The 24,971-nt window shown below is 38.8% G+C and overlaps 1 protein-coding gene and 2 long non-coding RNA genes across 3 annotated transcripts in view; 1 reads left to right on the forward strand and 2 right to left on the reverse strand.

The window, feature by feature from the left end:
• Positions 1-20,983, reverse strand: HDAC2 (histone deacetylase 2). Its single transcript, NM_001159781.1, is given in 6 exon segments — positions 1-3,057; positions 5,661-5,799; positions 6,270-6,344; positions 8,323-8,440; positions 9,775-9,887; positions 20,719-20,983. Coding segments are annotated over 6 exon segments (660 nt in total). The 5' UTR covers positions 20,771-20,983; the 3' UTR covers positions 1-2,894.
• Positions 15,215-20,659, reverse strand: LOC112133767 (uncharacterized). Its single transcript, XR_008526378.2, has 2 exons — positions 20,119-20,659; positions 15,215-18,571 (listed from the first exon to the last, which is right to left on the reverse strand). It is a non-coding gene; the product is annotated as an uncharacterized LOC112133767 (long non-coding RNA).
• The window catches only part of LOC112133766 (uncharacterized), a 27,336-nt gene continuing 21,023 nt past the window's right edge, over positions 18,659-24,971 (forward strand). The window contains exon 1 of the long non-coding RNA XR_008526376.2: positions 18,659-20,143. This is a non-coding gene — a long non-coding RNA (uncharacterized LOC112133766). The remainder of the gene's footprint in view (positions 20,144-24,971) is intronic.

The following is a 24,971-nucleotide window of genomic DNA, read 5'->3' on the forward strand; positions in this document are numbered from 1 at the left end:
TTTTTTTTTTTTTTTTTTTGAGATGGAGTCCTGCTCTGTCGCCCAGGATGGAGTGCAGTGGCATGATCTTGGCTCACTGCACTCCAGTGAGCCAAGATCGCCTCCTAGGTTCAAACAATTCTCCTGTCTCGGCCTCCTGAGTTGCTGGGACTACAGGTGCACGCCACCACACCTAGCTAATTTTTTTGCATTTTAAGTAGAGACGGGGTTTCACCACATTGGTCAGGCTGGTCTCGAACTCTCGACCTCAGGTAATCTACTCGCCTCAGCCTCCCAAACTGCTGGGATTACAGGCATGAGCCACTGCGCCTGGCTGGGGTGGGGGATGGGGGTGCCTAATTCTTATGTGCGTTAAATTATAATGTCTGAAGATTCATGAATTTTTAGAATTACTAGCACTTGTGCAAGTTCTTCCTGAACCTCTCATGGAATGATCTTAGCTTCAGTCCAGTTTTACAAAAGCAAAATTTACCCTCAATATTAGAGCTATGAGACCCAACATCCAACGAGGAGAAAGCAAGCAAAATGACACACCCCCTCTCCCAATTTTTCTTGAAGTCTAAATTTTTATTAACATTTATTAACTAAATACAAACCATACAAATATGGAAAAGCCAAAGTATTGTGAAAACTTTACAGTCCTACTGCACAGTTAAAACACAGATGAACTATATTTTGACCCTAAGATTTCAGAATACAGAAAAGTTGGTCAGCACTTCTCATCCTAACTGCTACTAACTAGCTGGCAACTCAGAGTTGCTGCCCTTGTTAGACATAGCTTTCTCTCTTCCAGGTCTCATTCTGCAACTGCTACTATGCCACCTTTCTTTCTTCCACTAGACTACTTGAATTAAAGCAAACAGTTTCAATAATGAGCTAAGCTCAGAGTAGCCTTCTTTTCAGCATGAGAATGAATTAGGCAGAAAAAGGAGTGTTTATTAAATTAACATCCAAAGATACACACGAATTACACAGAAAGTCCAAATACAGCTGTACATATAATGTAATGACTGATTTTAATTCTCTCACAAAGTTATGGGGACATGCTTAAAATATTCAAATGTTATCCTTAAAACATCAGCGATTGTAAAATCTTTTTTTTTTTTTTTTTTTTTTTTTTTTTAGGCAGAGTCTTGCTCTGTCGCCCAGGCTGGAGTGCAGTGGAGTGATCTCAGCTCACAGCAAGCTCCGCCTCCCGGGTTCATGCCATTCTCCTGCCTCAGCCTCCCCAGTAGCTGGGACTACAAGCGCCCACCACCACGCCCGGCTAATTTTTTGTATTTTTAGTGGAGACGGGGTTTCACCGTGTTAGCCAGGATGGTCTCGATCTCCTGACCTCGTGATCCTCCCGCTTCAGCCTCCCAAAGTGCTGGGATTACAGGCGTGAGCCACCGTGCCTGGCCCAGCGATTGTAAAATCTTAAGTGAGAAAAAGAGATGTTGAAAGCCATTCTCAAATCTTTCTAAAACAGCATTCTCTAATATTTTTAAAAACTTCAAACTGTAAGAATTATGAATAATAACTGAGATGAGACCATAGTGACATCCACCTGTCAGAAATTAAATGAAGCTTCCATTTTCCACTTTTGAGATAAACTAGGATCACACTGCAAAGATACTGTCTTATTCTTTAAGCTTAAAACAGAGAAGACTTTTGCTTGACTTCCACTAGGATGTAATGGTTGTTGACAAATGTATTCTATTGGTTTACAGCAGTGGTTCTCAAACTTTAAGGTGGAGAATCACCCAGAGTTTCTGGGCTCTAAGAATGCGTATTTCTAACAAGTTCCCAGGTGATGCTGATCTGCTTTCCTCAGTTTAGGGGCCACTGTTTGAGAACAACTGGTCTGTAAGATAAGACCAGGTGGGGAAAGGGAGAAATTGAAGGAGTTTACTGGCAAGGAATTGAAATGACAAATCTGCAATTTTAAAAGCCAAATAATTTAAACTCAAACCAAACATTTGACCTCCCACCCATTTGTAAGTATGGAAAAGTTTTAGTAAGGTAACTCTTTTACTCAAAGAGTTTACTGAGCAAGTATCACACTGTGGTCTAATAAAGAAAAGCCATACAGCTTAAGAATACCTTACAGCAACTCTTTAAACTTTGGTTGCTAAACTGTAATGATATACCACAGATGTGAAAAATAACCTTAATAAAATTGTTTAAAACTTTGTTCAATGCCATATAAGATACATCTCCCATATAATCCAGGCTGAACTAAAAACAGCTGTTTAAATTACTGAATAAATTTCAATATGCGTATAGTTAGGTTCAAAAAAAGTGTAGTGAGGCAAAAAACCTTCAATGAGCTTATAGAAATAGGATTTGACCAGTGGTTTTCAGAGTCATAAAAGACAAGAGCATCAAATGGAAAAAGATAACAAATAAAATAGAAATACACTTAATGTAACAGGCAGCCAAGGCTACACTATGGTATTCTTTCTCTACCTAAATACATTACCAATTTTAGAAGCTTAAAGAAAAAAAAAGACTAAAATTAGATCTGCTAAAAATCAAGACCAATCACAAAAGAGAGGAGCAGAAGAACCTAAAAAGACCTTGTCTATTTTATTCCACCATTCTTTACAATCAATAGCAACGTAGGCTACCATCAGGTAGTTTTGAAGATTCAAACTGAACATCAAGAGAAGGGCTTCATGCCTTGTGGATATTCAAAAACATTTATTCAACCAAAGAAAACAGCTGAGAAAAAAATAGTCCTTAAGTTCTCACTAAATTTTTGCTCATAGTCAGCAACAATGAATTCTAGCAAATGTTACTGCATACGTAGTAATTCAATTCTGCATAGAAGTTTAAAATTATTAACTCAGGAAAAATACTACTTCAAGTATAGGATTACTGATCTCCTAGGTTCATCTCACAATATTTATTCAGACAGAATTTAGTCTTACCCTCAAGTCTCCTGTGCCAGGAAAGTATTCCCCATATTTATGGAATGATACCGTCATTACACGATCTGTTGTATAAAAAGCTTCTTCAACACCATCACCATGATGAATATCTATATCAATATATAAGACTCTCTGATGATACCTGAAAACAAATCCATAAGTTTTGGTTTTTCCTTTAAAGGTTCTAAGATGGGAAGAAGCACCACAAATTCAGGAAACCCATTTTTGAGCTCTTGCATTCCAGAATGTTTAATCACCTTTTACATTCAGCCTAAAAGGTTATTCAAATATCTGAGGTTTGAGCCTCAGGCCTTTAAATACCCACTTGTGGCCCAACGTAGGTTAAAAAATATATATTCACTCTTTGTGAAATTTGTTCTATTCTACATGCTTCAAAAACATAGCACATATTTCTAATATATTAAAAACTGAAGATTATACCATACTCAAGATTGTTAATTAAAACACCTCTGTAGTAAATCTTCAATAGTATAAAATAGGGATTGGCTAACTATGGCCCATGGCCCAAATTTGGCCAATTGCCTCTTTTTTCAGCTTTGAACTGAGAAGTTTTTATATTTTTTAAATGGTTTAAAAACAAAACCAAAACAAGAGTATTTTCTGACGTGTGACAATTATAAAAAATTCAAACTTCAGTGTCCATAAAAAAAGTTTTACTGAAAGACGGCCATGCTCAATTGCTTATTACCTATGGCTTCATTTGAACTGCAGAATTGATTAGCTGTGACAGAGGCTACATGTGGTACTCTCATGACTTCAAACTGGTGCTTGGAGCACCACAGATTAGTGACACAGTTGTAACTCAAACACAGTTTAGGAGTCACATGAATCCCCATGTCATGACATTTTGTTACCAGTGCATACTCATGTCAAAATAAGGGGAAAATGGGACTTCTCATGTCATCCTTTTGAAGTACAGTGAAGTGAGATATTATTAGATGGCAAAGCATTGTATTTATTATGGAATGGTGCCATCGCTGTGCTAAATAAAACAATACAATGTAAATTGATATTTCCAGACTAAGCACTCATAAGAATATTCTCGTAAGACTATAAACAGCATATCATAGTATAGCAAAATTCCTTCACAAAATTAAAAAAACAGAAATGAGGCTGTGATCAAGGTAAAGTTTCTGAGTGGCTCATGTGTTAGATAGCAAGGAAAGCTGTGCACTAAGTCAATTAATTAAATCATGTTTGATTACACCACCCAAAAAAATGTGTCCAGAGAAATTAAAGTTGTTTAAAACTATTAGCTGAGTGGGCAAGAACTTGCTCAAAGAGGTGAAGACACTGGAACCAACATCAACAGTCAATTAAAAAACAAGGCAAATGATTGCAAACGATTTTCCTTTGCTCCTGATGAGTAGACAAGATGTTACACTGATACTGCTCAATTACCGTTTATTTGAGGAGTCAGTATCAATTTTAAGTTGACTGAAAAATCAGCCTCTATGGATAGCATGCATTGAATAACTACAAGCAAAAAACACTAGCTCAGTATAATATAAAGTAGAATCTGCTAAGATGTGTCATAACTGATGGCAAAAAATAACTAACATTGCAAACGTCCAAATTCATAAGTACCTCTATAGATCTCTCTCTCTCAAACTGCAGCCACAGATAAGGAAAAATAACTCCTTCAACATCTCAGAGATAATTTTATATCCATCAGTAGAGAACAAAGCCTCATTCAGATATGGAAGCTAGGCAGTTAGACTAACTCAATAGGTAAACAAATTTCCTTTAACACTGGTTTCAAATTTTTTTCTTCAGTTTAAAACTTACAAAATACTAGAATATAAACTTCCAAGGTCATTGTCATTTTTTACTAGTTGAAACTAACTAAAATGAAAATTGCCAAACTACTTTTAAAAAAGGGTATTTAATGGGAGTTTTGACATTTATATACACTTCTAGTTCTTTTTGTTTTTGAGATGGAGTCTCACTCTGTAGCCCAGGCTGGACTGCAATGGTGAGATCTCAGCTCACTGCAACCTCCACCTCCCAGGTTCAAGCAATTCTCCTGCCTCAGCCTCCTGAGTAGCTGGGATTACAACAGGTGCACGCCACCAAGCCCGGCTAATTTTTGTATTTTTAGTAGGACGGGGTTTCATCATGTTGGTCAGGCTGGTCTCGAACCCCTGACCTCGTGATCCACCCACCGCGTCCTCCCAAAGTGCTGGGATTACAGGCATGAGCCACAGCACTGGCCTTTTATACACTTCTAATTCTTTTTTTAAGGCAGGGTCTCACACTGTTGCCCAGGCTAGAGTGTAGTGGCAGGAACATGGCTTCCTGCAGACTCAACTTCCTGGGCTCAGGTACTCCCACCTCAGCCTCCTGGGTAGTTGGGACTACAGATGCATGCCACCACATCTGGCTAATTTTCTTTCTGCAGAGATGGGGTTTTGCCATGTTGCCCAGCCTGGTCTCAAACTCCTGGGCTCAAGAGATCCACCCACCTCAGCCTCCCAAAGTGGAGGGATTACAGGCCTGGGGGCCATAGTGCCTGGCCACACTTCTAACTCTTAATAATTGAAGAATTGGGCCAATTTCCTGCATTTCTTCATTGTTTTGTAATGAATTCACAGAAAATTCACCATTAACTATTTCAACCTATGGTTTACCTAATATTTTTTAAAGCCATAGACTTTTATTTATTGTGTTTTAATGAAAACATTTTATCACTGAAAAGAGTATCAGTATAAATTAACAACATACTTTAGTAATTCAAGGATGGCAAGCACAATATCATTAACGTAACAGAATCCTGATGCTTCTGATTTCTTAGCATGATGTAATCCTCCAGCCCAATTAACAGCCATATCAGTCTGTTGTCGGTTTAACTTCACAGCTCCAGCTAAGAAGTAGAAACAAGATAGATCTTTCAAACATTTATCATAAAAAATTAGTACAATGAGACAAAAACACTACAAGTGTATGCCATGCATAAGCAAGATCTTAAAATCATAAAAGTTAACAAAAATCATCTATAACACGAATAGTTAGGAGTTACTCCTTAGAAAAATATTCTCCTAGAGCTGCGACCTGAAATTAAATAATGGTTTATGGGGAAAGTGATAGTAACAATGATACCTAGAAAACAAGGGGAATGAAAGAAGTCTCCAAGTGAAAATAAGTTTAAAAAGTGTTTAAGTCACAGTCATAAAACATAGAGGTTTGAAAGTAAATTGTACTTTACTATAAACATACTGATTTCCTTTTGTTATCAAAATTCACAATCATTAAAACTTCTGTTTTGCACAAATAACCGAAAGATAACACACCCAGTTGAGATCAACTTTTAAATCTGATTGCATTAGCACTTACCAACTGAACCGCCAGTTGAGAGCTGACAAAACTCAAAGAGTCCATCAAACACTGGACAATCTTCTCCAACATTAACTGTGGAAGATGGATTTCATTAATTTCAACACACTCTGCAAATTAATGAAAGCCTTTTCTTACAAAAACTATTTCCTACAAATACTTTTTTGCTTAATGCAATCATCAAACATACACTTCACAGTATAATATAAAGTTTCCAACTTCAAAATATATTTATTGTTTTATCCAAGGTAATTAAAGTGTTATCTGTGAAAGATCATCAAATCTTATCAGGATTATCTGTGGAATATTTCTGGTCTATTAACAAGAACTCAATAGTTGTCCAAGCACAACAGTTCTTATTTAATTAAAACACAGGCTTAAATTTTCTAGGCCTTTCCCCTTAACATTACAATACGTTAACATTCTAAAAGTAACTTCAATTGCTTTATAATTTACTTTCTTTAAAACTCCTTAAATACCTATAATATCCGTTAACTTTGAAATGCATGTCAGTAAGTTACTAAATCAAAAAGATGTAACAGCTGGTTGCCTATTCCCATGGCTAATCTTGATCTTGAAAGTTGGTAAGAATTAACTAGGTTCATGTGAGCCAAAATATAGAAGGATACTAAAGACAACAAGGAAAAAACATATACAGATAAACGACACAACATCACACATTTAGTTCCTTAGTACTGAGAGAATGAAAGGATATGGCAGATGTATGTAACCCTTTCTTAGTCTTTCCCTATGACCTTGAATTGTAACCTCTTTAAGAATAAGGGTCCTTGTTTTATATATTAATATCTTTGTACATCCTTAAGTCACAAGCACTATAAGAAATGAATTTTAGTTTCTTACTGCTCAGAGAGATCATAATTTTTTTTTTTTTTTTTTTTTTTGAGACAGAGTCTCATTCTGTCGCCCAGGCTGGAGTGCAATGGCGTGAGCTTGGCTCACTGCAACCTCCACCTCTGGGGTTCAAGCAAGCAATTCTCCTGTCTCAGCCTACTGAGTAGCGGGATTACAGGCACGCGCCACCACACCCAGCTAATTTTCTGTATTTTTTTAATAGAGACAGGGTTTTGCCATGTTGGCCAGGCTGGTTTCAAACTCCTGACCTCAGGTAATCCACTCACCTCGACCTCCCAAAGTGCTGGGATTACAGGCATGAGCCACCACACCTGGCCAGGATCATAAGCTTAATAGAACTCATTATTATGTGGGTTTAAAATCAATCCTATTATGTTGTTTGCCCAAGGGCTACTCATGCCTCTTTTGCATCTAAGTTGGAATCTTCCTTGAAAAAAAAAAAAAAATTAAATATTACATGTTCTAGTTACATTGTAGCATTATAACAAATCAAACAAGATACGGTAGAAATGTGTATGAGGTAAATATGAGATGTCTAGCACCTACACTAATTTAGTATTATAATCATCACTGAAGTCAGTCAATACAAACACTAATGAGAATGAACTTTGGTATCAAGCTTTAAAAGATACTGTTCCAATAATTTTAGGTTGACTTTTGCATTCTACCTTCAAGCCAATTTGTTACCAATCTCTAAAAATAAAATACTTTTAACCTGTACAAGAGAACATTACGTAGAATCAAAAGCTTCACTAATATCTTAACAAAGAAAAAGAGATGTGTATTATAGTCCAGGTTAACTGAAGTACACAAAGAGAAGACAAGAGATATGTACATGCCAAGCTAAGGCTAATCAAAGTGTAATCTTGTTTTTGTTTTTTGAAGCAAGGGACTAAGGGAGTGAGGTCTCCCTACCAATATGTATTAACCCAAAGTTATCAGGGGAGCAAACTAGGAGTAGAAGAATACCCAAACAGCAGTTTCACGAACCAATAAGCTTCAGATAGGTTTGCTTTTTTCTTAAGTAGCTTTAGTAGTGTTACAATGACCTTTCAAATCAGTAAATAATTGTAACATATTAGACCAACAGGAAAAATATTCAGATTTAGGTCATTCTAAGCTCCTAAAAATACTAATTTACATTTATCAATGCAAAACTACTTTTTACTTAGAAACGTACATCTCTGCATCTGCTTACTATACTCAGACATGTTATCTGGTCTTATTGACCGTAGAAATTTGATATACTCATCACTGTGATATTTTGTCATTTCTTCGGCAGTGGCTTTATGGGGCCTCTGTGAAGAGAAATAAATGTCAGAACTGTGGAATTACAACCGGTTATATCAGTATTATCAAACAAATATACAAATTCCCCTATTGGTCCCCTCAAAAGAACTAAGTCTACCAGAACAAAATATATAAATTCCAAAACTAACCCAAACTTATACATGTGTTTTAGAAAACAGTAATCAATTTCAAAACTAATTCAAACTCCTTTAAAAGCATTACACAGGCATATCAACTATGATTTAATCACTCCTTATTTTAGTGGAAACAGTTCGAGTAAAAAGTCAAATCCATATGTTCATAAACTCTACTTTCTCTCCTTTTCCATGATAAAACATCCAGTGATTTCATCAATGAAATCACTCACTAAAAGAGAGTTTTCAATTCTAAATCTTTGTTCATGACCTCTCGTCCTTTTTTCTATCCTAATCTTCCTTGTTCCAAAGAGCTCAATTTCACGTATGACACAATTCTTCCACAAGACTTCCAGATTGAGTCTTATTCTAACTTCCCCTCTTCTCTAAATGCCTACATGTAACTGAAAATAATTCACATATTCACATATATTGCCTAGCATTAATTGTTTTAAATATTTCTTTTCTCCCCAAATAGCTAATTGTTGTTTCTGTATTTGTTTATACATACCCTCATCTTTATCTACAAAAACATTAAGGCAGCTGTTGCACTTGTGTTATCTGTACTACGCTTGGCCACACTAACACAGTATTCCATATGCATTATATGCCCTGCAAATGTTTGTGGGATTAATTTTATGTGTTATTATTTTGTAACAGTCCCATGTCAACTCTTTTCAGCAGCACAGGCAGATTAACAATTATTGTAAAAAAAAAAAAAATACTTAATATGCTACACTGAGTTGTTGCTATACTGAGTTGTTCTCCAGAAACATGAAAGTCTAGGGTAGGGGGTAACTTTTTTAAATGGTTAAAAGAAGATGGAAAAAAAAAGCTATAGTGCCCATTCTTATACATCTTTTAAGAACAAAACAAAAAGAGGAGTTTTTTCAGCAGCATAGGCAGGTTACCAATGATTGTAATAAAAATAGTTAATATGCTACCTGAGTTGTTCTCTAGAAACATGAAAGCCTAGGGTAGGAGGAACTTTTTTAAATGGTTAAAGGAAAAGGAAAAAGAGGGTATAGCTCTCATTCTTATTCATCTCCTAAGAGTAAAACGAAAAAAGAAGTTTGTTTTCTTCCAGATCTTTTCATCTGCTAAATGCCCTCAAAAGGGGAATAATAGACAAAGTTTCACAGTAGCTAAAAAAAAATAAAAAAAAGAAAAAAGATCAGTGCTGAATATGTATTAAAAAGAATACTCACATATATTTCCATTTTTCTGTATAAGCCATAATTTAACAGCAAGTTATGGGTCATGCGGATTCTATGAGGCTTCATGGGATGACCCTGTCCATAATAATAATTTCCAATATCACCTAAAATAGAAAAGACACAAACTAAACAATACAGACAAGAGACCCTCCATGAACTATTTGAATTTATGTATGTCTATCATTAGAAGGCATTTACTACTTAACAAAATTTATTTAAAATCTTAGTAACTTAGATTTATTTTGCAACTTTCAAACTGTATCAGATGACCAAGACGCTACGCACACTTTTACCAGCTGAAGACTCCATTATTACACACTATATTTATTTGTAGATTAAGGAAAGCAAGCTTTTCTGATTTTTAGTTACCCCCAATTTTTAAAATTTCTGTTCCTTGAAACGATGCCTGCTTTCTGTATTCTCTGGCAAATTCACATGCTTTTAAGTTCTCTGAGTTTTATTGGTATGATTTAAATTTTTTTCAGCAAATACTGCCTCTTGGATGATTTGCTGGCATTTCAGAAATCTCATAATTGGCGTTTTGCATGTTAAAACATACTGTGTCCATATTAAAGCCCATCAGGGAAGTTTTGGTAACTGAAATTTAGGTCCTAAATGAGGTTTTACTCCGCTAAGACACAGCATGACATTTTTCAAGGTAATAAAAATACTGTCTCATTCTTCATGACTAAAAAGTTGTAATTCCTAGCCTGTCTTCTTAAAAGGCATCTTATATCACAATGTCTTTAAACTTATGCATAAGATTTAAAAAAGAGAAAATAACACCAAAATCACAGATTTTCAACTAAATTTCAATGAAATTAATACTTTTAGGTAAAGCTCCAGTGTTTCCTATAATAGTAAATAACAAGAAGCCTCTTAAATATATAAAGTCAACCCTCTGTATCTGTGGATTCAACCAACTGCGGACTGAAAATATTTTTAAAAAATAGATGGTGGTGTCTGTTAGAAACACGTATAGACTTTTTTCCTTGTAATCTTCCCCTAAATCATACAGTGTAACAACTATTTACACTGCATTTGCATTGTATTAGGTATTATGAGTAATCTAGAGATGATTTAAAGTGTAAGGGAGGATATACATAGGTTACATGAAAATACTATACCAGTTTATTTAAGGAACTTAAACATTCATGAATTTTGCTACCTGTGGAGGTCTTGGAACTAATCCCCCACAGGGTCAGGACAGTCAAGCTATTTTAATGGTTTGAAGTCTATCATTTCAACATATGTTTATATATTACAATAAAAGCTAGGATAAAGAATGCAATTTATCCACTAAATCTTTCAAAGTCCTCCCTAAATACACCTTTTGTTTAATGGAAACAACCCCAAAAACTTTTTTGTCCTCTCTTCTACATATTTGATAACAGTCCAGGATAAACAATCAGCTTTTACAAAATCCATGCTTCTAATAACACAAATACTTGATTTTGTTGGTATCACACCTCTAATTTTACTTAACTTCATTTTCAACACAGCTCTCTTCTGCAAACAATTCATATACACAAAGTATTTTAAAGGGAAAGCCACCTTTTTAATGCAGGTGCCAACAAGGCTAAGAAACAATATAGAGTTTAGCAAAGCAGGGCCATGGCCCTTTGCAACATTCCTCTGCAATTACAATTAAGAGGCTATGATTGCAGAAAATAAACTACCTATTAAGAAAGAATCTACCATAAAGCTCTACCTTACATGGTGACAATACAAGGGATATATAGTTCCTTGAAAGCAGCCTGGTCTCATCATTTCTTAGATGTGGAAAACCCACTAGTGTTATTATAAAGCATCATGTAATTAAGTTAATACAAGGGAAGGCATTTCTTAGTTATCACTACTAAAGAAATCATTAAAGTAAAAATAATGAAAGTCTAGTCTTCACTAGAAATGCAGATTCTATGAGGTTTCATGGGATGACCCTGCCCATAATAATTTCCAATATCACCTAACACAGAAAAGACACAAACTAAACAATAACTTCCATCTATCTGCCTCTGTGTAAGAATTACCCAAATGAAATGTCTCTAACATCTACCACATCATAACATCAAATACTCTAGTTATAGGGACACTGAAAATCCAGTGAAAAGCCCCAGGCCCCAATAATTGGAGACTACAGTAGCAATTTCTGAGCAAGTGTGTTTGAAAAAAAAAAAAAAAAAAAGCAGTAATTAACATTTGTTGAGTGCTTACTAGAAGGCACTATTAAGTACTTCACATATCTTTTAATCTTGTCAATAACCATATGATGTGGGTATTTTTACATTATTCCTATTATATAATAGTAAAGAAGGATGAGAAACAGACAAGTCAGGTATTATTGCCTGTCACATAGCTAGCAAGTGGAGGAGCTAGATTCAAACTCTGGCAGGGCAGCTCACAGCTAATGTTCTTAAGTAATAACAACAGGGAATGTCAAGGGCACTTGCAGATTCACTAGAAATGGCAGGGTGAAGGCTGAAAAAAAAGACATAATATGAAATATAAATATTTTAAATAAAGGCTTAGGGTCTTGGTTAATTTAAAGAAAATGAACACAAGAAACTATGTACCTAATATATCAGAGTAATTTACTTTTTACTAATAAGGTCCTCAAATTGTATACGAATATGCATAGCTTTCAACAAGTTTCTCTGTTGAAATTTAGGGACCCCAGTCCCACAAAGAATACACAAAGAACCTAAATGATACATGTATACAGGGCAGCCAAGCTACAGATAATTTTTTGGTTTACCAAGAATTCTTCTGGCTGGGCACGGTGGCTCACACCTGTAATCCCAGTACTTTGGGAGGCTGAGGCGGGTGGATCACGAGGTCAAGAGATCGAGACCTTCGTGACTAACACTGTGAAACCCCGTCTCTACTAAAAATACAAAAAATTAGCCAGGTGTGGTGGCACGCACCTGTAGTCCCAGCTGCTCAGGAGGCTGAGGCAGGAGAATCACTTGAACCCAGGAGGCAGAGGTTGCAGTGAGCCGAGATTGTGCCACTGCACTCCAGCCTGGGTGACAGAGCGAGACTGTATCCAAAAAAAAAAAAAAAAAAAATTCTTCTAAAATATAAAGGGGTTATAAAATAACCATCTCCAACTTTTTCTCACTAATTCTGTATCTCACAATTCTCTAGATGGCTACTTTGTAGGCATCCACTTTGTTTTCTTTTTGAGATGGAGTTTCGCTCTTGTCACCCAGGCTGGAGTGCAGTGACGAGATCTTGGCTCACTGCAACCTCCACCTCTGCGGTTCAAGCGATTCTCCTGCCTCAGCCTCCCAAGTAGCTGGGATTACAAGCGCCCACCACCACAGGGCTAATTTTTGTATTTTTAGTAGCGACGGGGTATCTCCATATTTGCCAGGCTTGTCTCGAACTCTTGACCTCAGGTGATCCGCCCGCCTCAGCCTCCCAAAGTGCTGGGATTACAGATGTGAGCCACTGCGCCTGGCCCACTTTTTCATAAAGTATAAAAAGGCTAAGAAGTTTTAAGACCCTACAATTTTTACTCATCATTTAAATGGTCAGTAATGTATTAATAATTTGGGCATTTTAAATGTTACTGATTTTCATCAAAATACAGATTATCCCTAATCTGAAAATTTGAAATCCAAAATGTTCCAAAATCTGAACTGTTTTGAGCACCAACTTAATAGTCAAGGAAATGCAAACTGGAGCATGTCAAATTTTTGATTTCGAATTAGGGATGCTAACTGGTAAATAATTACAAATATTGCAAAACCTCCCCAAATCTGAAGTACTTATTTCTGGTCCCAAGAATTCAGATAAAGGATATTCAACCTGTACATAAAAATACCTTACCAATGGAATAAACATTCAGAAAAATCAGCTCAAGGTGGTTCCTTGAACACAACAAACTTTAATTGTCAATGCAAAGAAATTACTGTAAAAAATTATTTATCTGCAAAATCTTACAAATTACTCACTCTTCAAGAAACTAACAGAATGGAAGTGTCCACTAAGGTCCACAATCTCTTATCCATATTCCTTCAAATTAGATACGTTTCAAATTTTATACTTTTTCAGATTTTGTAGAGATAATATGGTACACCTGCCATATATTATGTAATAGCCTAGAGTTTGGGTGGCATGATATAATCAAACATTAATATTTCTGCAGCAAAAAAGTGTGAATATTCACAGTATTCACAGAGGAATAAAGATCATAAATAGCCTCACATTGATTCAGGTTAAGATTTTGATTCCAAATGAGTTACCAAAATTTTTTTCAATTTTCAGGTCATTTTGGATTTCCGAACTGTGAAATGTACCTTTAGCCCCAAAGGTAAGTTGACTGTAAAAAGAGACTCAGGAAAAAAAAAAAAAACAAGAGAAAAGAAAAAAGTGTATTATTTTCATCTTCCAGACTACTTAGCTCACTATCCATTTTTTATACATATTAACACATCTTTAATACATATTTCAAGGAGGTCATTCCTCCTTGAGACATTTGGAGCCTTGGCTTCCATAACACCATTTTCTTGGATTTTACTCCTACCCCAAGGCCACTCCTCCACCAACCTTTAAATATCAAGGGTTTTCAGTTCATCCATTCATTTAATAAATCAAGAGCCTACCATGTGCCAAGCAGGTACTGTTCTAAGGGTTTGGGTTCATCAGTGAACAACAGTTCTGCCCTAAATTCTCTTCTCTCGGGAGTTAAGTCCTGGGACCAGCTGTCTGTCTATGCTGTATCTTTTTCAGTCTCAATACTTCACCTGATATAAGCTGAGAAATCCCAAATTTCTGTGTCTAGACTCTCCTCTCTGGATTATAAACTCACAGAGGTTAACTCTCTTCTCAGTCTTTTCACTTGAATTCAATAAGGATCTCAAATATAAGATGTTCAAAACAGAGCTCTTTATTTGTATTCCCAATCTTAGTGAGTAGTACCACATACCACCTAACTGCTCAATCCAGAAACTTAGGAGTCATCCTTTATTCTCTACCACCATTCCTCAGCTCCAACTCCATTTCTAATCCATCAAAAAGTTCTATTGGTTTGAGGCCCAAATCTCTCTTAAATGTGTCTATTTCTATCTAAAATGCAACCATTACATTTTATATGGACCAATATGTGTTCATTTCTTGCTTCCAGCCTATATTCCACAACTCCTTACCAATTATTTTAAGAGAATGCATTCTATTTTAAAAACTTCCAGTGGCTTTCCACCTCTGGGTAAAGTCAAATTTCTTACTACACAGTTTTGTGCAGTCCCACTTTTTACTGCCTAACATGGGACTCCACATTTTCCTTGTCTTCCTTTCCATTTAGTGCACCAAGTTCTATTAATAACTATCTGGCTTTGCTATTTGTAATATCTTATGTAGTAAACTCTTTTTAAGTCTGGCCCATTCTCTTCCTTCAGGTCTTCCCTTCTCTGATTACACTATCAAAGGTCCCCTCTCTTTTACTTTTTTTGTTTTTTTTTTTTTTTGAGATAGAGTCTTGCTCTTGCCACCCAGGCTGGAATACAATGGCATGATCTTGGCTCACTGCAACCTCTCCGCCTCCCGGGTTCAAGCGATTCTCCTGCCTCAGCCTCCCAAGTAGCTGGGATTACAAGTGCCCGTCACCATGCCGGGCTAACTTTTTTTTTGTATTTTTAGTAGAGAGAGGGTTTCGCCATGCTGGCCAGGCTGGTCTCAAACTTCTGACCTTGTGATCTGCCTGCCTCGGCTTCCCAAAGTGCTGGGATTATAGGCGTGAGACACTGCACCCAGCCCCCTCTCTTACTTTATACCTGCAGTCTTTTTATTTTCTTCTTAGGACCTGAGCAATCTTTTGTCTATTTGGCACACAGTAGGAACTTTAAGCCTATTCGATATGTCTGAACCCAAAGCCGGCTTAATGAACAAGTAACTATAAGCAGACTGCTACTGAAATACAGAGGAATAACGCTTACTAACCAGTAAAAAAAAAATCCTTAGACTTGATTTGAATTCTTCCAAGTTTGAATTTATTAACATTCCCTAAGAGATGCCTTCTCCAATCCCAAGTGTTTTCCTTTAAGGACTTGTCAACAGAAGCATTTAAAGTTTTTGTTAAGGATTCTTGTTTGTTTGGTAGCAGAGGAAACACTTTGAAAAGGAAAAAAGAAAAATAAAGATTCCGGATGTTGAACTCTCCTTGGACATTAAAACTAGAGTCAGTGTGGAAAAGGAAAAGTGGTAGACTGCAGCAAACAGAAATGTGAATCTGTTTTCATCTAAACAATACCAAAAATGTCAAAATGCCACCCATCCTACCTAAATGTAGTTCAGAGTAGTTCCAAGAATTAGAGGGAACATTATATGAAAGCATTCTATCTATAAGAATAAGGAATTGGCCAGGCGCAGTGGCTCACGCCTGTAATCCCAGCACTTCGGGAGGCTGAGGCGGGTGGATCACCCTAGGTCAGGAGTTCTAGACCAGCCTGGCCAACATGGTAAAACCCCCATCTCTACTAAAAAATACAAAAATTAGCCAGGCGTGGTGGCATGTGCCTGTAATCTCAACTACTTGGGAGGCTGAGGCAAGAGAATCGCTTGAACCCGGGAGGGTGGTGGAGGTTGCAGTGAGCTGGGATCACGCCACTGCACTCCGGCCTGGGCAATAAGAGCAAAATTCCATCTCAAAAAAAAAAAAAAGTATAAGGAATTAATAATTTATTCATCACTAATTTAAAAAAAAGCTACGTTTTTAAATGTAGTTGGCGAAGATACAAACACAAGCAAAACAGACAGACTGTCCTAATGAAGCTTATGTTATAGCGAGGAGAGAGACAATAGTTATATGGTACAACCGAAAGGAAGAAAAATAAGGCAGTAACAGGGACTTAGGTAATAGGAGAAAGCATCTCTGATAAGGTGAAATTTGAAAGAAAAGAGAGGCAAAAGATTTCCAGGGGAAAGAGAAGTATAGGAAAATTTCAGTCTTATTTAGTCACGTTTTATCAATTAGTATTATTGGTATTTACGAACTGCTGCTATAATTAATTATTTAGCACTTATTTGCCTCCAAAGAAATTATTACCTATTTCACGGATAATAAAGATTTATACCACAGCTAAGAACCCATGCAGTTGTATTAAAAGTTATTCAGCAAAAGACTTTGGTACCACTCATAAATACAAGTCTAAGAAAATCTGACAATCGTTGGCTGCCAAGTAGAATTTCTACAATTTGCTAAAGAAGGAGTACGTTGGGAGGTATCATCTTGGTAACTTTTTTTTGAGACGGAGTTTCGCTCTTGTTGCCCATGGCACTATCTTGGCTCACTGCAACCTCCACCTCCTGGGTTCAAGCCGTTCTCCTGCCTCAGCCTCCCGAGTAACTGGGACTACTGGTGCCTGCCACCACGCCTGGCTAATTTTTGTATTTTTAGTAGAGACGGGGTTTCGCCATATTGGCCAGGCTCTTCTCGAACTCCTGACCTCAGGTGATCTGCTTGCCTCAGCCTCCCAAAGTGCTGAGATTATAGGCATGAGCCACCACACATGGCCTAATCTTGATAACTTTTATATTTATATAGTTTTATCTGTATAAAGTCTTTTGAGTGTTTTTTCTGGACCACTTGTCTCCAAAACTGATTATGCATCCCTCTCAGAGGAGGAAAAAATAGAGCACAGAAAAATTTGTGTATAGTTACATAAATTAGGTATATAAACCCTATTATACTGTATATACCATAAAAACAAGCACTAAATATGTTTGGCCTCAAGATTAATTCAAAATAAAACATAAACATGTCCAGATACAGTATTAAAAATGTGAGTAGTATAACTAGAGCCTAACACAGCTTAGCTCCTAATTATATTTAAGTAGAGAAAAATCACATCGTTTTAAGGCCCAGAAGGGATCTCAGTGACTATCTAATTAGCTGTATCATTTTACAGATTGTTGATGATCTTCTAGTGTATAAAGAATGAACATGATTCAGAAGTATGTTTTTGGGAATTTGGAGGCATGGATCAATAGCTACAGTCAGAGAAGTAATAACTTCTCTTACTTTTCTTCAAAGGTTTAAGGATACCTAATCCATCAATGTCTGAAGGTTCCCTTGGGACCAACATTTCAGTGACCTAAAGGGTTACCTGAAGATTACATAACGTGCAGAGAACAATATGTATATCTTTAAAAGTTCTTTCATTAAGATGCAAACAGCCTCACTGGCAGACATTCTGTGTGGCCAAGAGGCTCAGTGTGCCTAACAGCCCCAGGAAGCCTAAAGGTAGGATTCCTATGGTTACAGAATTTGCTACTTCCGTCCTTTTCTTTTTCACTCACTTTCTTCCTTCTACTTCCTTACCAAGAAGTTAAAACCATCTAACCTAGGCTAGCAGATAATTCAGACCCTATTACTACAGATATAACCCATTCCCAATCCAATCCATGTTATATACCTTAAAGTCACGATTCTTTGGTACAGAAGCTCCTTTCCTTGCACTCTCTTCTCACAATAAAAAGAGAATTAGTATTGCTACTTTTGTAAGCTGACAAAACAGTGTTCTCTGGTAATAAAAATGTAAGTTTTTGGATGAGGTCAGCACGCTATCACATATTAATAATTAGCATAATACAAAATTTAATAATCTCTGCAAAATATTTTAATTCCCTCCCACAAAAATTAAAAGAGTATGTGAAACATAACCAACTAAGAACTCCACTTTAACAAACAAGTGAGTCACAGACAAAAGACAAAATAACCCACCAGAGATTTCCAAACTATCAGCTATTCACTTGTTGCTGGCCATCACGTAAGCAGGTGAATGGACTACAATAAAGTATTATATTAAGTCACAATCACAAGACAAACATTTCCACCGTACTTATCAAGCTTGCATCCTTTCCCGGGTACCCGTGCCTGCTCCTATTCCCACAACGAAGATTGTCATAAATGGGCCCAGGACAAGAGCGCTGTTCAGAAACTGCTACTCAAGTGTACCCTCCTGGTTCTAGGGTTCCATTGTGGTGACAACAAATTACAAGTAGCTTACTTCCTCAGAGCCCATCACTACCAACAGCAACTGACAGCTTCGAGAAGAACCTCAGTACCACTTTCCCTAACCAAAACTTTTCCTCTTTACTCCAAGCCCTGACAAGGATAAATCTCGAAACTTTAGAAACAATGTAATTTTACAAATTAACTTATACGCAGGGTTACTTCCTTTCCAATTTGATCAGGGAATGCAGGGCAAGAATAACCCAAAATATGCAATGTAAATCATGTTGAAATTAAAATGTATTTCCATCTCCACCCCTCCACGATGGCATAATTTCAAATCAATTTATATAATGCATATCTAGTCCTCTGAAAAATCATTTTTTAAAAGTAGGGCTGTTATTATTCTGTCCCAGCCATTGCAGATCAATTTAGATTTGTTCTGTAAGATTTCAAATTTTCCCCAAATGACACAGGTGGTTATTTCATATGTATCAGTCATTAAAAGATTAATCCTTTTTAACTAAAAAGAGACAGTACGGCCATTTACAAGTTAAAGGTAGATTTATTCTGAGCTGGTGTACCTCTCTTAAGATGTTGTGATTTACAATACACCAAATGTAGGAAACAGCTTCCAAAATTTGTATTGCTTCATACAAATCAGACAGGACTTTCAGGAGAAGGAGGCTAGGATAGGTTCTCTGTTAAATTTTGGAATCCCTTCTCTCAAGAGTAACCTACTATAAACTATTTACAAAGCCTTTGTGAAATCTGTAAAACAGGCTACTACTCCATTGAGCAAGGAAACACAGGAAACAGGATTCGAAGATTTAATGTTACTGCTCATACTCCAAGTTATAGAATGCTTAAAATTAAATTATCTGACTTCTATAATTCACTACACGGTGAGCTCAAATTTACCTCATCAGAATGTTTAGTACTTCTGCACTTCTCTCACTTCTCAAAGTTTTCCCATACCAGGATTCCCACCACCTAGGAACAGCCTTTGCAAGATTCCAATGCTCTCTAAATCCCCAAAGCAGGGTCTATTTCCTGATCGAACAAAGAGCAACAAAGAAGTGGGTGGTAACCACCTCTCTGAGGCAAGCCAGGACCCATGGAGTCTGATCTACAACACAAGCAGTAGCAGTTCCACGTCTCCCTACCTCCTCTTATTTCCTACGAAGTCCTTCTGCCTGAAACTGGAAAACCCGAACTATTATTGAGGGAGTGAAGCCCTTCCATTTGAATCCTGAGAAAGACGCGCTCAAAGAACCCAGCGAACAAAGGAGAGGGTTGGAGCCCACGCAAAACATGGGTGTGATAAAGCCACACGAGACTTGAGCCCCCACCCTCAGTAACCACTCTCCAGCGCCCACCCGGGAGGAGGGATCCGGGGAAAGGGTAAGTCGAGGAAGGAGAAGACGCTCCGGCCAGACCGAACGCAGGGGAGGGGAGGCGAGCAGGCGAGGATGAGGGAAGGGCACGGGAGGGGCGGAGCTCTCGCGGCCGCGGGGCTTTGTGTAGAGTCAAGGCCGGGGTAGAAATTTTGCCTCACGGGGGACGGGTCGAGGGAGTAGGAAGCCGACGCGGGGCACCCCAAACCTGCGTTGCCACGAATGGTGGGCGGGAGAGGGGAGAGAATGGGCCGCCCCCTTCGCCGCCACCACCAAGGCGGGGTAGGCCGGCGCCGTCCCCAGCGGCGGCCACCTTCGAGGCTGCGGACTGCACGGCCGAAGCGGGAGAGGCAGGAGACAAGGCGGGCGGGTCCCCTGATTCCCGCCCGCAGGAACCGCGGGGGCTGCGCCAGGAAGAGGGTCTTGTTCTAACCGTGCCGGGCCGGGAACGGGTTAAGATGCGGCCAAATGTCGGTCCCTCCTCCTTCCCACCCCTCAGCCCCGGCGCCCACTCGCGACGGCAGCCGCGGAACCCAGCGCCCGGCCCCGCGCGCCCACCCCGACACCGGCCCGGCCGCTCACCGTCGTAGTAGTAGCAGACTTTTTTTTTGCCGCCTCCTTGACTGTACGCCATGGGCTCCCCGGCCACCGCCGCCTCCGGGCTCCTCCTCCTGCTGCTGCTGGCTGCTGCCGCCGCGGCTCGGCCGGGAGAGAAAAGGGCTGAGGGAAACGTGGGGGCGGTAGTCCCGCGGGGAAGGGCAGGCCGGTGGGAGGAGAGGAGGGGGCGCCGGGAAGGCTGGGTACCACCCGGCAGAGGTGCCGAAGGCTCGGAATCGGGGGTGGCAGCGGCACCAACTCGCGAGGAGGGGGCCACCAAACCACCTCCGGAGGCTGCAGGGAGGTGGGAGCATCCAGTGCGGCCTCCACGGGGGAGGAAGGGGCACGGCTGGAGAAGGAGGCCGCTTCGGGCTCGAGATTAGAGGCCCTCTTAGGGTGAACAAACTGCGCAAGGCGGCGCCATACACAGTCTTAAAATGAAGAAGAAGACAAGCTTTCGCTGCGCAAGTAGATCCAGGGAGCGTGCAGCCGGGTGGACATTCTCCCCCTCAGGTCTGCGCGTAGTGGTTGCGCCTGTCCCCGAGCCTGCGCAGTCGGCGCCCCGTAGCCTTGGCGGCCTGGACCCCTCCTCGGCGTCCCACGCTGCTCCCCTCCCCCACTGTCGCGAAGCTCCCGCCCAAGCCGACCACGTGCCGCGAGCCTGGGGAGAGCCCACTCCCGCGCCCCTTCCGGGCCCACTACCCCTCCGGGCTGTGACCCATCGCCCCAGTGCCTGGTAGCCTAGTTTTCTCGTTTGTCGTTTGTTCACTTATTTTTTATTATTATTATTATTATTTTGACTCGTAATGGGTATGAGGTATAAGGGGACCTATTACGGATGTTAAGGGGAGAGGGACCGCTCGGGTTTTAATAAGCATCTGTGGAGCTCATTTATAAGGTACAGTTCTAAGCACTTGCATTTATAATACATTCCATTGATAATCTATTTATAATATTTAATCTCATTTAAGACTCCCAACGACTCTAGGAGGTAAGTGGCAAATGTACTCCTTCTTTATAGGTGGAGGCAGATTAAGGAACTTGTTCTTGCTGCTAACTGATATGTCTGGAGGTTTGAGCTCATTCTGCAAACTCCACGCACCCTAGCTGTTCCACTCTGCAGCAATGCTGCTGGCTAGACACTGGAAGATTGGAGCAGAAAGACTTTCGAAACTCTTGGAAGTTATGAATACATGTGTTCCTCTGTTAAATAAATCCACATTTATCAAGCACCTACCTTAAGCCAGCCACCTTGCAGGTGAGGGCTAGAGGCTAACAGCCTGTTTTATAGCACCCATCCCAGTTATATAAAATTGCTATCCCTACCCCCCAAATACACCCCTATTAAAAAAAAAAAAAAGGCTGTATTGATGCTGGAATTTTAGACCACTACCCAAAATACCCCTTTTAATTTGCTATTTGACTTCAAAATCCCGAAAGTGTTCATGCTTAAAGCAGCAATTTTCCCCAACCTCACCCCCAAGAGATTTAGAAAAAGTTAAGTCCGGGGTGTCCCCTGCCCTTCCTCCGCCCCCTCCTCTGTATTTTTAACAAGACCCCAGGTGACTGATGCAGTTGCTAGAGAAATTACGGTGAGTGAAACACTGGCCTAGAGGTAAGGTTAATTGACCTTCTAAGTTGTGCTCTATCAAGTACAAAATCAACTTGGAAGATTCTGAGAACAGAATAAGTGAATTTAGTAGAAGTGAATGTTCTTCCCCAGGGCCAACGCAATGAAGTCTGAAATGACACTTTGTTTCCTTTGGGAAGACTTCCCTGACCCCTCTCCCGCCAAGACTGTTCTCCATGCCATGTACCTTGTATGCTGTAGCTCAACACTTAACCATGTTGCAGTTGCCCACAACTTGTCTGAATGTCCCACTATGAATGGAGTGTCATAAATGAAGGGACCAGGTTTATCTTGCATATAATAGTTTCTCTAGTGCCTGTGACTTAGGGCAAGTCACTTAAACGTTTTTTGAATTGCCTTATCTGTAAAATGGGGCAGTATTACTTGGAGAGTAATATTCAGAATCTCAAATAAGAAAGTTAATATGGAATACTTTTAAAAAATGAAGAATTATATGAATAAGGGATTATTAGGATTACTATAATAACAGTGATAATTACTAAATTACTGTTTGCATCCACAGCACCTAACATTGAACTTGTGAGAAGAGCCTGGACATATCTTTTGGCTAGCTGAGAAACGTATTTATTATTTAATAATTTTAAACCAGTAGAAGCAAGTTACATTACCTTTACAAACTGGTGTGGGAGAAGGAGTTTTATCCCATGATAGGAGTCGGCCAAGAGAATTCTGTCTATAATCTCTACTATGTTAGCAGAGCTAAAAGTGGCATCAGTTATTGAAACCCATTGATAAGCTCCAGATTTCATTGACCACATTCTAACTCTTCTGTATCAAACCCTTTTAAATATGGAGTTTTAGACAATGAAGTAAAAGGAAACCAGCTGAAAGCATGGATAATTCATAGGATGCATGCATAGTTAAGGACTGTCTTTTTCCTTAAATTGTTTTTCTTTAGTTTCTGCTCCATCTGTAGGTACTTATTTTTTCAATCTCGAAGATATTTAGTGCTTTGAAATTGTTCAGTAAAATGATCTCTTAAACAGAAATGATTATTTAAGAATAGGACTGTTAAGGAACTGATGGCCTCAGCTTATGCTAAAAATTAAACCCTGCTGACAACTGCAGCAGATAGTTTAATTCCTATAAGAGAATTATTCATATAAGCTTATTTCTACTGTAAGGAAATTCAGGTTTCTTAGTGCTAATTTTGTGTAGTAATTCCATACGGAGATACAGAAGGTAGAGAAGTACAGTGGCACACTAGAGTGTTATAAACTCAAACAGCCTCAAGCTGAATTCTGATCTTGTAAGCATGGTGCCTATCTTTACACAGTACTACAAGCTATAACTCATAAACCTGAATAGCAGCATCTAACAGTGAGAGATTATAGTACTTTTGAACTGTGCATTTGTGTAACAAAATTTCAAATTACCCATTTACATTAAAAATATATTTTTGAACTATAGCTTATCTACTCAATTACTGTTACATTAAACCTTTCAAATCATTCCTGTTACATTGTTAACTGATTAATGCTTTGCCGATGACCTTCGAAACACAGTATCACTTTGATCTAATCCACCTACTTGCTCAAATTTTCTAATTTTTATACTCACACTGCATCTGAGAAAATTAACTTGTTAGTGTCTCCTGATCACCTTACATGTATATCTTAATTCTTCCTCTTTCCTATCTTAGTGTTTTGGGGGTTTTTTTTTTTAAGACGGAGTTTCGAACTTGTTGCCCAGGCTGGAGTGCAATGGCGCGATCTCGGCTCACTGCAACCTCCCCCTCCCAGGTTCAAGCGATTCTCCTGCCTCAGCCTCCGGAGTAGCTAGGATTACAGGCGCCCACCACCACGCCAGGCTAATTTTTGTATTTTTAGTAGAGATGGGGTTTCACCATGTTGACCAAGCTAGTCTCTAACTCCTGACCTGGTGATCGCCTGCCTTGGCCTCCCAAAGTGCTGGAATTACAGGTGTGAGCCACTGCACCCGGCCTCCTATCCTAGTGTTTTTAACCTTCCTTAAAATCTGGTCATCATTCTTCTCCACCTACCACCAGAACTGTACAGATGGAGGTGGTGTATGCATGTTGTGACCATGGGGTGGAAAGCCACATGACAAGAATAGTGGAGCAGAAGGATAGGGACCTGGGTCCCTGATTACCTCGTATGTAGCCGTTCCAGTCCTGGACTGTGCACTTCTGGACTCTGGTGACATGCAGGAAAAAAAAATGAAACAAACGAAAAAACACGTTTAGGTAAACCACTGTAGTTGGGATTTTGTTATATGTAGCTGAATATAATCCTAACTCATGCAAAATCTGAATTAGAAGTTAGTGGTTTCTCATAATTTCTCCCAACTACAGGCTTCCCTTGGGAGACAATTTTCTGGGTTTCTGAATATCTTGAGAACAGAGGTGCTGGCTTTGTCTGAAACTATCTTTTCAGTGATGTTTGTGTAGTGAACAGTGTTCCAAGATAGAGAAAATGACTCCCTTTGGAGCAAAGAACAAGTATAATTACTACCCATTATAAAAAAATCAGGTTCTCTAAGTACTATACTGCACTTTACTGTACTAAACTATACTACACTACACTACGCTACACTACACTATACTGCAGTCCATTGCCAGTACAAG

This window comes from Pongo abelii, chromosome 5, assembly GCF_028885655.2.
Source record: "Pongo abelii isolate AG06213 chromosome 5, NHGRI_mPonAbe1-v2.0_pri, whole genome shotgun sequence".
NCBI classification, from domain to species: domain Eukaryota; kingdom Metazoa; phylum Chordata; class Mammalia; order Primates; family Hominidae; genus Pongo; species Pongo abelii.